This window comes from Mus musculus, chromosome 6 (assembly GCF_000001635.26).
Source record: "Mus musculus strain C57BL/6J chromosome 6, GRCm38.p6 C57BL/6J".
Taxonomy (NCBI): Eukaryota; Metazoa; Chordata; class Mammalia; order Rodentia; family Muridae; genus Mus; species Mus musculus.
This window is the reverse complement of record NC_000072.6, coordinates 84,007,428-84,021,332: the sequence shown is the minus strand read 5'-3', so window position 1 is coordinate 84,021,332 and position 13,905 is coordinate 84,007,428. Positions and strand designations below refer to the sequence as shown.

At 49.4% G+C, this 13,905-nt stretch overlaps 1 protein-coding gene and 1 long non-coding RNA gene across 31 annotated transcripts in view; one reads left to right on the top strand and one right to left on the bottom strand.

Moving 5' to 3' along the window:
- Dysf (dysferlin) overlaps positions 1 to 12,972 on the bottom strand; it is a 202,700-nt gene extending 189,728 nt beyond the window's left edge. For 7 of the 28 annotated variants that reach the window (XM_006506164.4, XM_006506173.4, XM_006506171.4 and 4 more), the window contains exon 1: positions 12,331 to 12,972. In XM_006506164.4, the coding sequence (XP_006506227.1) occupies positions 12,331 to 12,418 (88 nt within the window). In that variant the 5' untranslated portion in view covers positions 12,419 to 12,972. Of the gene's footprint in view, positions 1 to 1,724; positions 2,097 to 12,330 lie in introns of those variants that run through there. The other 21 variants (XM_006506167.2, XM_030255407.1, XM_006506172.2 and 18 more) reach the window with 9 other exon arrangements.
- Gm33024 lies at positions 9,212 to 12,441 on the top strand. Of its 3 annotated transcripts, none has more exons than XR_377791.4 (3): positions 9,212 to 9,459; positions 11,123 to 11,370; positions 12,299 to 12,441. It is a non-coding gene; the product is annotated as a predicted gene, 33024 (long non-coding RNA). The 3 variants fall into 3 exon arrangements; XR_377792.3 differs by lacking the exon at positions 9,212 to 9,459 and adding an exon at positions 10,455 to 10,944 and having other exon boundaries at positions 11,128 to 11,370; positions 12,299 to 12,385; XR_377790.3 differs by lacking the exon at positions 9,212 to 9,459 and adding an exon at positions 10,455 to 10,944 and having other exon boundaries at positions 12,299 to 12,385.
- Positions 12,973 to 13,905: the final 933 nt, after the last annotated feature.

Below are 13,905 nucleotides of genomic sequence, written 5' to 3'. Positions count from 1 at the left end.
GTGCTGGAGGTTTTATCTGATGTTTTGTTCTGGTTTGGTTTGGGCAAGGAATGAAGCCCAAGGGCTTCTCTTTTTAATTCATGATGGGAAAATGGTCTAACAGTGAGAGGCCGAGGATCCTGATAAGGGAAACTGGTTGCCTAGCAAGCAAGAGGACTAAAGCTGGATGTTAAAACAAACAAACAAACAAACAAAACCTAGGTGTGGTGGCAAATATTTGTAAGCCCAGCACTGACGGGTGACAGAGTCAGGTAAAATCCTAGGGCTCCAGGGCCAACCAGTTTTTATGGCGTTTCATTGACCTGGGAAATTGTAAGCCAATGAGATGTCTCAAAATGTCTCAAGAAAGAAAGAAAGGAAGGAAGGAAGGAAGGAAGGAAGGAAGGAAGGAAGGAAGGAAGAAAGAAAGAAAGAAAGAAAGAAAGAAAGAAAGAAAGAAAGAAAGAAAGAAAGAAAGGAAGAAAAAACAAAACCAAACCTAAGCAGCGCCTTCGACCAGAGGTCCTCCAGCCTCTCCTACATGCATATATACACACACCACACACAAAAAAAGTGCTCTACCACTGAGGTATACCCAACTTCCCTAACAATTTCCGTATAGTGAAAGTCTGGGCGACAGCTGAGAGACGGTCAGGGGAGAAAGAAGGAAGAACCCTGCTGAAAGTTTCCTGACATCAGGAACACCCTGGCAAGCCTGACCAGTGAAACACCAGGGAGGCCTAGGATGTTTCAAATCACACTTTGCAAAAGAATCAGCCGGATAGTCACCCGCGACCACCCGAGACCAAGAACAAACACGTGATCTGGAGCTCAGCTCAGTCCCTGTCTCTCATATTATTTGGGGGTGGGGCTGCATGTAAAGTGGACAAACCCTTGGAATCCTGATGTCCCCACTGTTGTCACAAAGGTTAACACTTTTGTGACAAGCCGTGCCTCAGTTTCTCTACACGCTGCTCTCCTTTTTAAATATATTTTCCGCAGAGCCCCGGGGTACAGCTCCTGGTGAGAGGAAGCCCTCTCTCCTCTCCTTATTTATCTCTCTCTGCAGAACTGGGGTCCTGACTCACCACTATTGTCCCTTCTCTCATTTTGACAGGTCCTTCCTCTTCCCTTTCCCCTCCTGAGACACCCCTCCCTTGGGAATCTGCCTGAAGCCATAGTGAAAGGGCCAGATATGTGGAGGAAGAAGTAGTCTCAGCAGAGAAACCCTTTCTGGTCTAAGCAGCACAAGACTTAGCAACTTGAATTTGGAAAGCATCCCACATCCCAGACACTCCTCAGACTTCCTGCGACAAAGCCACATCCATAGTATTCAGTTCCTCTTCCTTCTGGTTGAGATTTGGCCATTCAAACGGACAGTGTTCAGTCAGATTCATGGATAGATGGATGGGACGGTAACTTTCAAAGAGCACTATTAAAACGCTCACAAACCAGTTCAGTTATGTGGTGGCCCTGATTACACCGCTACCCTCTGCGTCTTCCAACCCACCCTGTGCCCACTATCCAGCCTTTCTTCCTTCTGAGTACTGTCTTGGGAAAGTAATAACTCCTGGCCTAGAACAGTACTTCCAGTTTTCCTAAACTCTGTAACATTTGCTGTTTCCTTGCTGTCAGTCCTGGGGCGGGATTCCTGGTCTGATCTGGGCCCACAGACCCCAAAGCTAGATGCAGAGAAACAAACGGATGGTACCCAAGCCTGAATGAAGTGGCTTCAGGACTCTCACCTCGAAAAATCAGGCTGGCAACTGGATCGCTGCGCCGGTCCTTCTTCACATTGGGGAGGTTGCTGGCCCTTGCCAGCAAGCAACAGAGCATGGCTCCGCAGCCCAGGCGCGTGGGACGGAGAGGGAGTAGGAGCTTAGGACTCAGTCACTACTGCCCTGCCAGAGTTCAGATCCAGGATGGCTATGCCAAGAGAGCAGTTGATTCTGCTGCGCCTCCGCGGAGACTTGGTCAGCTTAGAATGCGAGGCTGCGCGTGGGATAAGGTACACCCAGGGGGCGGATCCTTCCTTCCATCCCGGCCTGGGTCCGCCCTCAGGGCGGTGGCCAAGGAGGAGCAAGGAATTACTCTGGACCAGGCACTGGTGCCTTGTTCTGAGGGTCTCCAGAGAAGGAAACGCTGCTGCGAGGTACTGGATGAGTGGCTGGCAAGAACAGGGCAGGGTTGTTGCCTGGGGTAGCGCGGGTCCAAAGAGTCTCGCAGTAAACGCCGAATAAGTGCGCACTGTGTGCCCAGTGACCCAGGCACAACTGCTAGTGAGCTGCCACGGAAATCTCCTGGCGACACCTAGAGTTGTTGAGGTCTAACTCAAATCACACTACGTTCCCAGTCGCTGCCCATTCGATTTCCTGCAGTTCTCCACTGCAACAATCTTTGCACTCTTCACCCTCCAAGGTTGAGAAAGTTGCTAAAGTCACGACCCTTAAGTCATTCCAGTCCTGAGCACGCATCTGTGTGTTGTCTGATCCTGTAACAGCTTAGGAAGATCCTTCCCAACAGCACCCAAGCTTCTCTTCCCCACCTCCACCCCCACACACTCCAGCAGGTAAATGGGGGTGGGGCGGGGGCATGGTCCCGGCCCTTTTCATTTTGAGGGACACAACACTTTCAGAGGGGATATCCTGCTCGTGCCCTCCACACCTGCTCCCTGTATGACTTGGCAGGGCAGACAACCAACTCTGCTTATGTGGATGCTTAGCGGTCAGACAGCGATTCTCAAGTTGCCCAGTCTCCCTCTCTCTTGACAGCACACACATGTGGGAACCACACCACTCAGCCTAAACGCCAACCACACGCTCTTTTTGCATTACCTTTTGAAAGAGCCTCCAAACTCTATTTCCATTTCCTCCTCTACTCTCCTGAACTATTCAGTCATGCTTTCAAATCTTAACACACCACCAAAAAGAGCCTATGGGCTCTGCTTGAAAATATGGCCAAAGAAGAAAAAGAAGAGGCGGGGGGAGGAGGAAGGGGAGGAGGAGGAGGAGGAAACAAAAAGATCCTGATGGAGCAGGTTCTCCATAAATAATTATTTTTAAAAGAAATGTAAACCATTTGGTGGCACACACCTTTAATCCCAGCACTTAGGAGGCAGAGGCAGGCAGATCTCTGTGACTTCAAGGCCAGCCTGCTCTACAGAGTAAGTTCCAGAACAGCCAAAACTACAGAGAAATCCTATCTTGGGGAAAAAAAAAAAGCGCCAGGCCAGCACCCTTTGGGTTCTGATGCGCTGTTCACTCTGACTGGAGTGCTGTCTCTTGCTCTTCCTTTGCAGATCCACTCTAGGATCAGGGTGGCCTTGAGCACTGGACCTTGGACTTTGGATCTTCTTACCACCCCTTCCTCAGTGCTGGGATTATAGGCATACACCAAAGTGCCCACTTTATGCAATCTGGAGCTCAAACTAGGAAAGTGTTCTATCAATTGAGCCACATGGCACCTTCCCGGACCCCAAGACTCCCTTGCATGTTGCTTTTCAGCAGCAATAGCTAGGTAATGTCTACACCGTATCTCTTTCCCACATTTCCATTAGAATATTGGGCAGTCTCTAAGAAACTAGGGGAGCTTTGCTTAGCTACTGTAACCTTCGTAGTACCTGAAACAGGGTTCTGCACATGGCATGGGGCTGTCTATAAATGTCTTCTAAACAGTTCACTAAGAGGTCATTGAACTCCACACTCCTCATTGGTCAGCTCTAGCTGGTGATGCCACATCAGACAACACAGACAGCAGATGGCAGCAGCTGCAACTCTAGGCACGGTGGGACATGCTCTCAAGAAGAGGAAGGCCCCTGCGAGGGCCAGCAATCCTCACTGGAGTGGGGCATGGTGAAAGACAAGTAGGAAGGAGAATCCAGAACCTTCTTTGGCTGCTAGGACCTTCTCTTACTCTCTCTGACTATGCTCCTCTCCCTTGGCAGCCAGTTTTCTCATAGCAGAATTGCTGTGGATTGCTGTTTTTTTTTGTTTGTTTTTTGTTTTTTTTTTTTTTTTTTTTTTTTTGGTTTTTCGAGACAGGGTTTCTCTGTGTGTAGCCCTGGCTGTCCTGGCACTCACTTTGTAGACCAAGCTGGCCTCGAACTCAGAAATCCGCCTGCCTCTGCCTCCCGAGTGCTGGGATTAAAGGCGTGCTCCACCATGCCAGGCTTGGATTGCTGTTTTTTCTGCCCCCTCAAAAGGGATGTGAGGTCAGGTGAAATCTTAATTAATCAGATAAGACTAGGGCCTGTGATTGGGCAGTGGAAGAAGAAGGTGGAGCTGAAAGTTTTAGAAAGGGGAGGGGGAGGAGTCAGGATAGGAGAGATACCATGGAGGGGGAGGAGTCAGGATAGGAGCGATACCATGGAACCATAGGAGAGGATGATGAGCCGGAACCATGTGGTCGTTGGAGCCATAAGTAACTGGGGATGCTGTAGATAGACGACTGAGAAATGTAGGGTACATTTGTCCAATCTAGGGGTGCAACTTGTATTTATATCAATTGATTTTAGAGTTCTTTGTGTGGGCATTTTGGTGGTTGATGATTTACTGTTGTAAATCTGGCTGGTAAATTACAAGCCTCTGAAGTTGTCATCTTACAGGGCAAAGGAGGTTAGCGTGAGCGGCAGCCAGCTTGTACAGGTTTGCCACAGGGAGCGGGTGGCTTGGGAAGTGCAAGCAGTTTGGCAGCAGCTAACCACAGGAACCAGGGCAGACTGCCACTTGGGGCTCCCCATGGAGGTGGGAAGACCACCATTGGCAGTGCTTAGCCAGCCATAGAGTGGATTGGTTTTTATAATTACACACTACACAGAACCTAGCTGATTAGATGCATGTCTTTGGTTCCATGATAGACCTGACTCTATCTCCTGTCAATGGCAGGGTTGCCATGGGCCTGCATCCTAAGTTGTTCTTATGAGGGCACAGGCTTATATGTCCTACACCAAGAAACACAACTCCCATTCCTGCTTCCTGTAAGCAAGGTAGCATAGAGCCAATTGCCAATGACACCCAAATGTCCGGGGATCCTGGACAGCAGAGCAGAGAAAGCAGTGAATCGGCCTGGTTCAGGTAATGCTTTTGGGGGTGTGCAGTGCACATACATATATATCCAGAACCCACCATCATATTCAAGGGAGTGACCGATCACTTTAGAACTGTCATTTAAGTCTACTTGAGCCTAAAATGCCAGTTAACTGCAATTTAGGTCACTCTTCTGAATACTTGTTATGTCGGTACCACCTGGGCATCCACAAGCTCCTGATGCCACCCACTGGCATCTGCTTCTGCCCGATGAGTGACAGCATCTCCTAACTGGCCGTGCCATGGTCACCACAACCACATATGGTCCATTACCCACATTGCAGTCGTGAGATCTTCAAGCACAGTTGGGTCACTGCCCTGATGAAGATCTGTCAAGGGCCTCCTCTTCTCCTGGGATGAAGCCTAAATTCCTTTCCCTGTGCCAGAGGTTAAGACCACTCAGGCCCTTAACCCCAGAGTTCTAATTTCAGAGAGTTTTCAGTTTCTCAAACACACCAAGCTCCCCTCCAGCTTCGAGTCTACTCACTGCTGCTTTCTGGCTCCCTCTGCAATACCACCTCCATCCACCCACGGGGTCTCAGTTCAAGTATCAGTCCCTAGGGAAGAAGGCCCTGACCTCCCTCTAGGTTGGGTCACTCTGGGAAGTAACCACTTCAGCAGAGACATTTTTCCTTAGAGTTCATGGCAGTTTTAAGAAAGGCCTAGCTGTGAACTTGCTTGTTCATTGTCAGAGACCAGGGCTGGCTCAGTGCCCTGGTATTCCCAGTGTGTAGGTCAGGGCTAGCCTGGAATTGAAGCAGTGGACACTGCCCAGGGCTCCCCAGAATGGGCTCCGCCTCCTGAGGTACTCAGTACTTTTCAGAGAAGGCAGCATTGCCCCCTAGGGGAAATTTAGATATTGTGAGCTTTATTTTTCGACTCCTAGATTCGCCCCCACCTCTTCCTCTGCAAGTCCTAACAGAGAGAGAGAGAGAGAGAGAGAGAGAGAGAGAGAGAGAGAGGAAGAGAGAAAGAAGGAGAGCCTATTTCTATTCCTGTCCCCACTCCAGTCCACAATACTCAGCACAGGAAATCTGCAAGGGGTATGTCTAATATTTTCAGAGACTATTCCAAGGGACTTCAGCACAACCTTGGCCTGTGTCCAAGAAACAGGGACTCCACATACCTTTCCCATTAACCAGAAAAGCAACAGCTGCTGACCCAGACCCTGAGCACATCCTGAGGCCTTTCCCATCTGAAGCTCCAGCTTCCTGGTCTTACTGTTGTCCATCACTCAGAACTTTCCTTCCCCTAAACACACAGCCGGTCCCCTGCAGACTTCAGACTGGAGCCTCAACTCAATGGGGCCTCCTCTCAAGGGGATTTGTCTCAATGATAAAGCTGTAACAGGGCTATGGAAATAGCTTAAATGGTAAGAGTACTTGCTGTGAAAACATGAAGAAAGGAGTTCCAGCCCCAGAAACTGTGTTTAAAAGCCAGGTGAAGTAGATCACACTTGTAATCCCAGTACTAGAAGGTAGGCATGCCTGCTTATGCATGCATGCATGTGTACACACACACACACACACACACACACACACACACAGAGAGAGAGAGAGAGAGAGAGAGAGAGAGAGAGAGAGAGAGAGAGAGAGAGAAGCTAAAATGGAGAATGGAGCTTACCCTCCATATCAGTTCTTCTTTCTTCTACTGATATTTCCCACAGTTTTATCTGGCACTTGATATCCAAATTAAAAACTATATTTCCCCAGACTCCCTTGCAGCTAGATTTGAATATGAGATCAATGAAATAGAAGGAGGAAATATGTATGTAACTGTCCGTGTGCCTTTATGGAGAAAACGCATGCTTCTCCAGTACCTTTTCCTTCTTTTAGATATTGTGAATATGAATTATGATGCTATGCTATCACATATTGACAAAGACATTGCCTGGAGAGAACAGAGCAAGAGACAGAATCTTGGACAACCTGATGCATCAGGAACTGTTGAACTAGGATGCCAATATGTCAATGATTACCATGGTTTATCATGAAGGCATTAGGGGTCTCATGATAGTGGGTATTTGTAGATTTGCATCTACAGAGAGAGAGAGAGCAAACTATTCACCAGTTGAAAGGTAAGAAGGTCAACTGGAAGTTCAATGGGAATGAGATCAATTGTGAAGTAGTTTGTAGAATTCCAGATGGGGTTTCTGTTTGTTTGTTGTGCTTAGACATCATGTTTCCAGACTGATAGAGGTAAGAAAAAGGAAATTAGCCGGGCGTGGTGGCGTATGCCTTTAATCCCAGCACCCCGGAGGCAGAGGCAGGCGGATTTCTGAGTTCAAGGCCAGCCTGGTCTACAAAGTGAGTTCCAGGACAGCCAGGGCTACACAGAGAAACCCTGTCTCGAAAAACCAAAAAAAAAAAAAGAAAAAGGAAATTAAAAGTCGTCATTGGCTTTAATGATGTCACCCCTCATGGGTGATGATGGATAAGGGAGAGGATGCTGTCCTAGAGTTTATGCTGTGCATAAGACAATACACTAGTGTCCCCAAGAGACATGTCTTGGAGCAATATGATGTTTTATAGCAAAATTGTGTCCAAGTTAAGCATTGGAACATGTCAATCTCCTCTTATAGCTTCCTTTGGAAAAAATCAGAGAATCTCTTTTTTTAACCATACCTGGCTTTTTAACATGGAGCCCATTTAACATAAATCTAACACCTGTGTATAGGTTGGGGGTGCACTGACCCCCACTTACCCAGTGAGCACATGGGTGTCATCACTGGCCAGGCTCCCAAGACTCAGGAATGTTGTAGTCCTGTTCTCTATAATCTCTTGGTGGCCATACCACCTAACCATGAATGAAGACTGAAGATTTCTTTGAACACATTCTCCTAAGGTCTGGAGTTTTGTTCCCCAGGACCTAAACACCAAGCACTCTGAGGCAAAGACGTTGACTTCTGCACAATGACACCACTCACTCTTCAGAGGGCTGCTCTGCGGGAGTTTGCAGAATTCCTTTAGGACACATTTGCAAGTCCCTAACCCCCTGTATGTCCTCTCTGCTATCCTCACCTCTCTCTGGATGCCCCAGTCCAGTAACTACCTTCATGTTGTTGAGGATATAAACACTCAAGTGGTCCAACTACAGCCCTAAGCATGTGACCTCCAGGAAGAGCCTGCTATGGTGGAAATGATGCAGGCCCCTGGCCAGCCACCTTTTCCTCATGGGGTGACCCAGAACTTGCAGAGACTGATTTAGCATCCTCTTGTGAAAACAAGAGGATGACACCTTGCAAAGGTGTTGCCTTCAGCACAGTGCTAATCCCCCTGCTTCCTCCCCACCAGCTAGGACTTCCTCTAGGGGACAAAGGTGGATAGAAGCCAGCAGGCAAGCAGTGAGAAAGGGAGAGCATTGGGAAGGGAGGGCTGAGGGCTCCAGCTGGGGGAGGGAAGGGGGTCTCTATAGAAATCCGCATTCAGAGAGGCTTAGCAGCACTATGTTGGGCAGGCAGACAGTGCCTCGGTTCAGAAGGACTGATAAAGGAATGGCAGACAGAGGAGTCAAGGGTGCCTGCAGATTGGCAGATACCAGCCATACAGCTGGTTGTATCAGTTTGGGAGGACACTGAATGGACAAACAAAGCCAACGATAGAACTGACTCAGTTAAAAAAAAAAAATACTGAGCTGGGCATGGTGGCGCACACCTTTAATCCCAGCACTTGGGAGGCAGAGGCAGGCAGATTTCTGAGTTCGAGGCCAGCCTGGTCTACAAAGTGAGTTCCAGGACAGCCAGGGCTATATAGAGAAACCCTGTCTCAAAAAAAAAAAAAAAAAAAAAAAAAAAAGTGTTGAGGCCCGGGAACTGTTGAAAGTGCTTTGTCTGGTCTGCCAGATCAGACAGAGTAGCTGAGCGGCTTGTCCAAGGACACACAGTTGAAAAGTGGCAGAGCTGGAATGTGAAGTTCAAGATTAGAAATCCTAAGCAATTTATGTGTACAAAGCCGGTGATCTTAGCCGCTCTCCCTCCTTCCCTTTTCCCTTCCTTCCTCCCTTCCTCCCTCTCCCTCCCTTCTTCCCTCTCTCAATAGTTTTATGACACTGGGCTGTGACCAAGGCTGCCAGCTGTCTGCCTTCCTTTGTCCCCTTCTCAGCTTTTATTCCATAAAAAAGGCCCACAGTGACACCACTGCCCCTCCCCCAGAGGCCCTGCTATAATCATGTCATCTTCAGGGACTTAAGACCCATCATGCTGGACTTAGGGTATCAGATCCTAAGCATGTACCTCCACAGCCGTGTGAGGACTCTGGGACAAGGGCTGGGACACCGGAAAATCTTACTAAGTGGTGTCTAACTGACCCACCAGACAGAGAGAAGGGGATCCAAGTCGGAAGCCTCCTGAGATGAGGCCTGAAGGCCACACAGAAGAGCTGAGGCCCTTGGTACCCAGGTGAGTAAGGAGTAAGAACCATGTGTGTGATGTGTCAGGGGGTCAGGGTGGTGTGTGTGTGTGTGTGTGTGTGTGTGTGTGTGTGTGTGTGTGCAAATAAACATGCAGATAGGCACACACCAGAGCCTGAATTCAGTCTTCTTCCTCCTCTGTCTCTGAGTCAGACCTAGAGCTAGAAGGCAGCAGTAGAGAGAGTAAAGGTGACGTAGAGATGACTAGATCCAGGATGCGTGGGCATGAAACCCCAAATCCAGTCCTTACTGGAGCAAACATCAGGCTAGTCACTTTTGTCTTTGTGCCTCGGTTTTCCCTTCTGTAAAGTGGGACAATGAGAGTTGCTACCAACCGTGCTTGCTACTGGACCAGGAGGTGGTTCATGTTATAGGCTCTATTCAGAAGCGTGTCAGGTGTAATAAGTCTGGATACTCATCATAGGATTTTTGTAGCCTTTTACAGAAACAGTTTCTGAAAATGATGTCTTGCTTGTTTAGCCAATGTCCACTTCCCCTCCTTGTGATAAAGACGTTAAGAAGTCAGAACTGGGAGGTGTAGTATAGGCCTTTAATCCCAGCACTCAGGAGGCAGAGGCAGGTGGATCTCTGTATGTGGCCATCCTGGTCTACAGAGTAAGTTCTAGGACAGCCAAGGCTACACATAGAAACCCTGTCTCAAAGAAGTTAGGCCCCTCCACCTTTGGGTTATTTGACCTGTATTGCGATCCTTACAACCTTATGTTCCCTCTCCTAGACTCAACCCTACACTGGGCATCCAGCCTGGTTGGTGTGGGTGGCACATGGCACGCATTCCATGTGCCCTTTCTTATTCACAGGCCTCTTGGGAGGGGATTCTCTGGCAAGTGGACCACCTTGGCAAAGCTCCTTGGCAAAATCTCTCTGGGCCAAGTCTTAGTGAAGGGGATAATAGCCTTGCCCTTTAACCCTGTAGACCTGACTGAATTTACTCTCCCACAGAGAATCTGTGAGATATTGTGACCACGTCACTGGGAAGGCAGGTCTGGGTCAGCTAGGGAGAATAGGCTTCCCAGAAGTGCGGTTCACATTTCTCTGCCTCAGGCCAGAGGCTGCTCTGTAATCATTCACCAGCCTGGCCCTGACGGAGAACAGCAGAAGCGTGAGCAAGCTTAAATGCTGCAAGACACCCAAATTTAGACATGGGTTAAGAGTTTGGCTAAACGCAGGAGGTGGAAGGTGGCCAGGGCCTGGGGGAAGGGAAAGACTGCATTCTCCACTGCCTGACAATGACATCCTGGGGTTATGCATCCCAGCCAGCCTGCTTCTCAGGTTGAGAGCACAGACAACACACTTCCTTTCTGGACAGTGAGCTCTGGGATCCAGGAAAGGGGAACATACCCAGAAGAGCCAGGCAGCAGCTAACAGGAGGACTATGGATGCCCTCCCCCCACAGTGAGGTTGAGGAAAGATCCAGACAGGTCCCTGGGGCCGGTAACTACCAGCTGTGCTTCTGGTGAGCTAGAAAGCACTCCCATTCATTATCCCCACACCCACCCCACCCCCACCCCCCACTCCTCTAGCCTTCCTCCTACTAGAGCTCCTGAGCCTGCCCTGGGGGATGGGTGGGCAGGAGAAAGAGAAGGCAATGAACCTTTGCGGAGTTCTCTAAGCTCTTCATCTTCTTCTCTTAGTGCAGGCTGCTTTCCAGGCTGCCCACCCTGGGTCTCTGTCCAAAGATGCACCAAGTCCTACACTGGGCACTGTGTGCTCCCAACACACCTACGTGTGCCATGCTTGCCTCAAGCCTTCAGATGTCCCAGGGACTCCAGAGTGTGCACACGCTTGTGAGCCCATGTGCATACTTGATGACTGGTGACACCAAAAAGGGATTTTCACTGGATGGCCAGGGGCAGACTGATGCTCTAATCTCCTGGGTCAGGTATGAAGGGAAAAGAGGACTAGCCGGGAAGGAAGGCAGAGAAGGAAATGTAGAGAGTGGGTGGTGAAATTGGCCCAAACCCTTGCCCTCTACTCCTGATCCCCATTATGTCTCAGAGCTGGGAGATAAACTAAAGAGCCAGGTCCTGGTCTGGTCCCGGGATAGGGAAGGGTTGTCCTGGAAAAGCAAACACGGCCAGCCTTCACATCCTAAAAGAAAAGCGCAGGCACAACTCTGCCAAAGCTTGCTGTGGAAAGTCACAGGACCAGAGAGGAGCAGGCTGTCAAGCATTAGGGGACCCCAGTCTAATAAAGCCTAAATAACGCCCCCGCCCCAAACAGGTGTTACTCTGTTGACAGTAAGGGAGACTCCTAAAGATTGATAATGGTGACAGCTAAACTTCCCCCACTATGGGGTGGGAAAGGGGAGAGAGGGAGGGAAAGAAAGAGGGAAGGAGGGAGGGAGGGAGAGAGAGAGAGGGAGAGAGAATGAGAGAGAGAGAGAATGAGAGAGAGAGAATGAGAGAATAAGATTTCTGGAGGCGTGGCTGTTTGCTTCAGTGGCAGGCAGTCTGCTAGTCTAGCTTCTGATAATGAGTAAAGGCCCGGGGAAGTTATAAATAGACAGAGGCCAGGGCCTTCCGGGGAGAGGAGCAGAGCCCTGCTTCACAGGATTGTGCAGCCAAGAGTGGAAAGACATCTTTTAAGGGATCCAGAGAAAAGAGTAGTAGCCTGCCCTCAGCCCTGGTCCAGCTGAAGCACAGTTGGGCCACTTCTATCTCACAGCCTCAGTTTCCCCTGAGGTGCCCCACCCCTCTTCTCTGTGTCTTATCGATATTCAACGTTAGTCAGGTGTTGTTAGGCAGTCTTTTTCCTGGCTTCCAGGCACTCCCTGATCACTCCTTAGGATACTATTCTGGTCCCGATAGGGTGCCTGGCAGGGTCTCCCCGGCGGTCCTACCTGCAAACACCGCGGAGCAGTAGGCATCGCTGATGTCGGAGTCCGGGGTGTGGACATTCTCCGCAAAAAGGATGAAGACTCGCAGCATCGCTAAGCTGGAGGGGCAGGGTCAAGGCGCAGGCGGAGGGCTCGCCCCAGGAGCGAGGCCGACTTGGATGAATGGCTGCCGGCTCACAGGTGTTGCCCTGAAGAGGAACAAGCTAGTCCAGGCGGCCCCAGTGGGCCCCCGCCTCGGACGGCCTCACCCCGCTAGTCAGAGTGCGTTGCGAGGAGAACAGGGGATTCTGTTCATTTCCCACCCCCGCAGTTGTACTCCAGCTCCATGGAATTGTAATTCAATGCCCCGCCACCAGCTTTCCCAATGACACGGCACTTTGCCTTAGACCCTGAAGCTGCGGGCTGGGCGGCGGCCGCAATGGCCTGAAGGAGGACCAGAGCTTCAGGCACGCAGTGCAGACCAGATCTCTCTCCGGGACAGAAGAAAGTTGGGCTCCACCCCTGACCTTCCACCTCTGTTCAGGAGCTGTGATACGCTTGGCTACGCGTGGCGCTTGCAGTGGCCACGGGGACGTGATAGCTCCTCAGAAACTGGTCAGACAGCCCCAGGGAGAAAGAGAGATCCAGGGCTTAGAGCTAGGAGCAGAAGCACCTCTGGCGCTTTCACTGAGAGCTCAGAATTTCATTGGTGGACAGCAGCGGCTTTAAAAAGTTTGCTTCCTTCCCTGACTGTAAAAGTAACAAATGCTTTAACACAGTGGTTCTCAACCTTCCTAATGCTGCGGCCCTTTAATACTAATAATAAAATTAATAATAATAATGATAATAACCATGTTGTGGTGACCCCCTAATCATAAAATTATTTTCGTTGCTACTTCATAACTGTAATTTTGCTACTGTTATGAGTTGTAATGTAAATAACTGATATGCAAGATATATGATGTTCGACTTCTGTAGAATGGTTATTTGACCCCCCAAAGGGGTCACGACTCACAGTTTCAGAAGCACTTTTACACAAACGACAGACAACTCACCTCTGGTTCTTTAAAACAAATCAAAACAAAAACTGTTAAGATTCGGATATTTACCAATCCGGCTCCCCTCGGAACTTATAAATGTGTGTAACTGACAATTTGCATTGACTGCCTCTCGAGCGCGCGCCCCCAACTCGCCAGCAAGAACGACGCTGCTACAGGATCCTTCTGCACACGTTTATTCAGTCCTATTTCTTCTTTCTCTATATCTCCCTTGTTTATATCTCCCTTGTTTATATCTCCCTTGTTTATATCTCCCTTGTTTATATCTCCCCTGTTTGTATCTCCCTTGTTTATATATCTCCCCACTAATAGTAATCCTCTCTCGAATAATAATCCTCCCTCTAACCCGGGCCTCTCACTCTTCTATACTCTCAGTTCACATCCACGCACAGCAGACCACGCCACCTCACCAGGCACGCAGCTTCAGCTAATCAGGGCAGCAGGGGCAAATCTCCACCAAATTGGATTCACCTGAATCCTGGTACACCTGCGCAGCACTCAAGATGTTTGTGTCTTATATGAGGAAGTCAGGTGCAAGTCA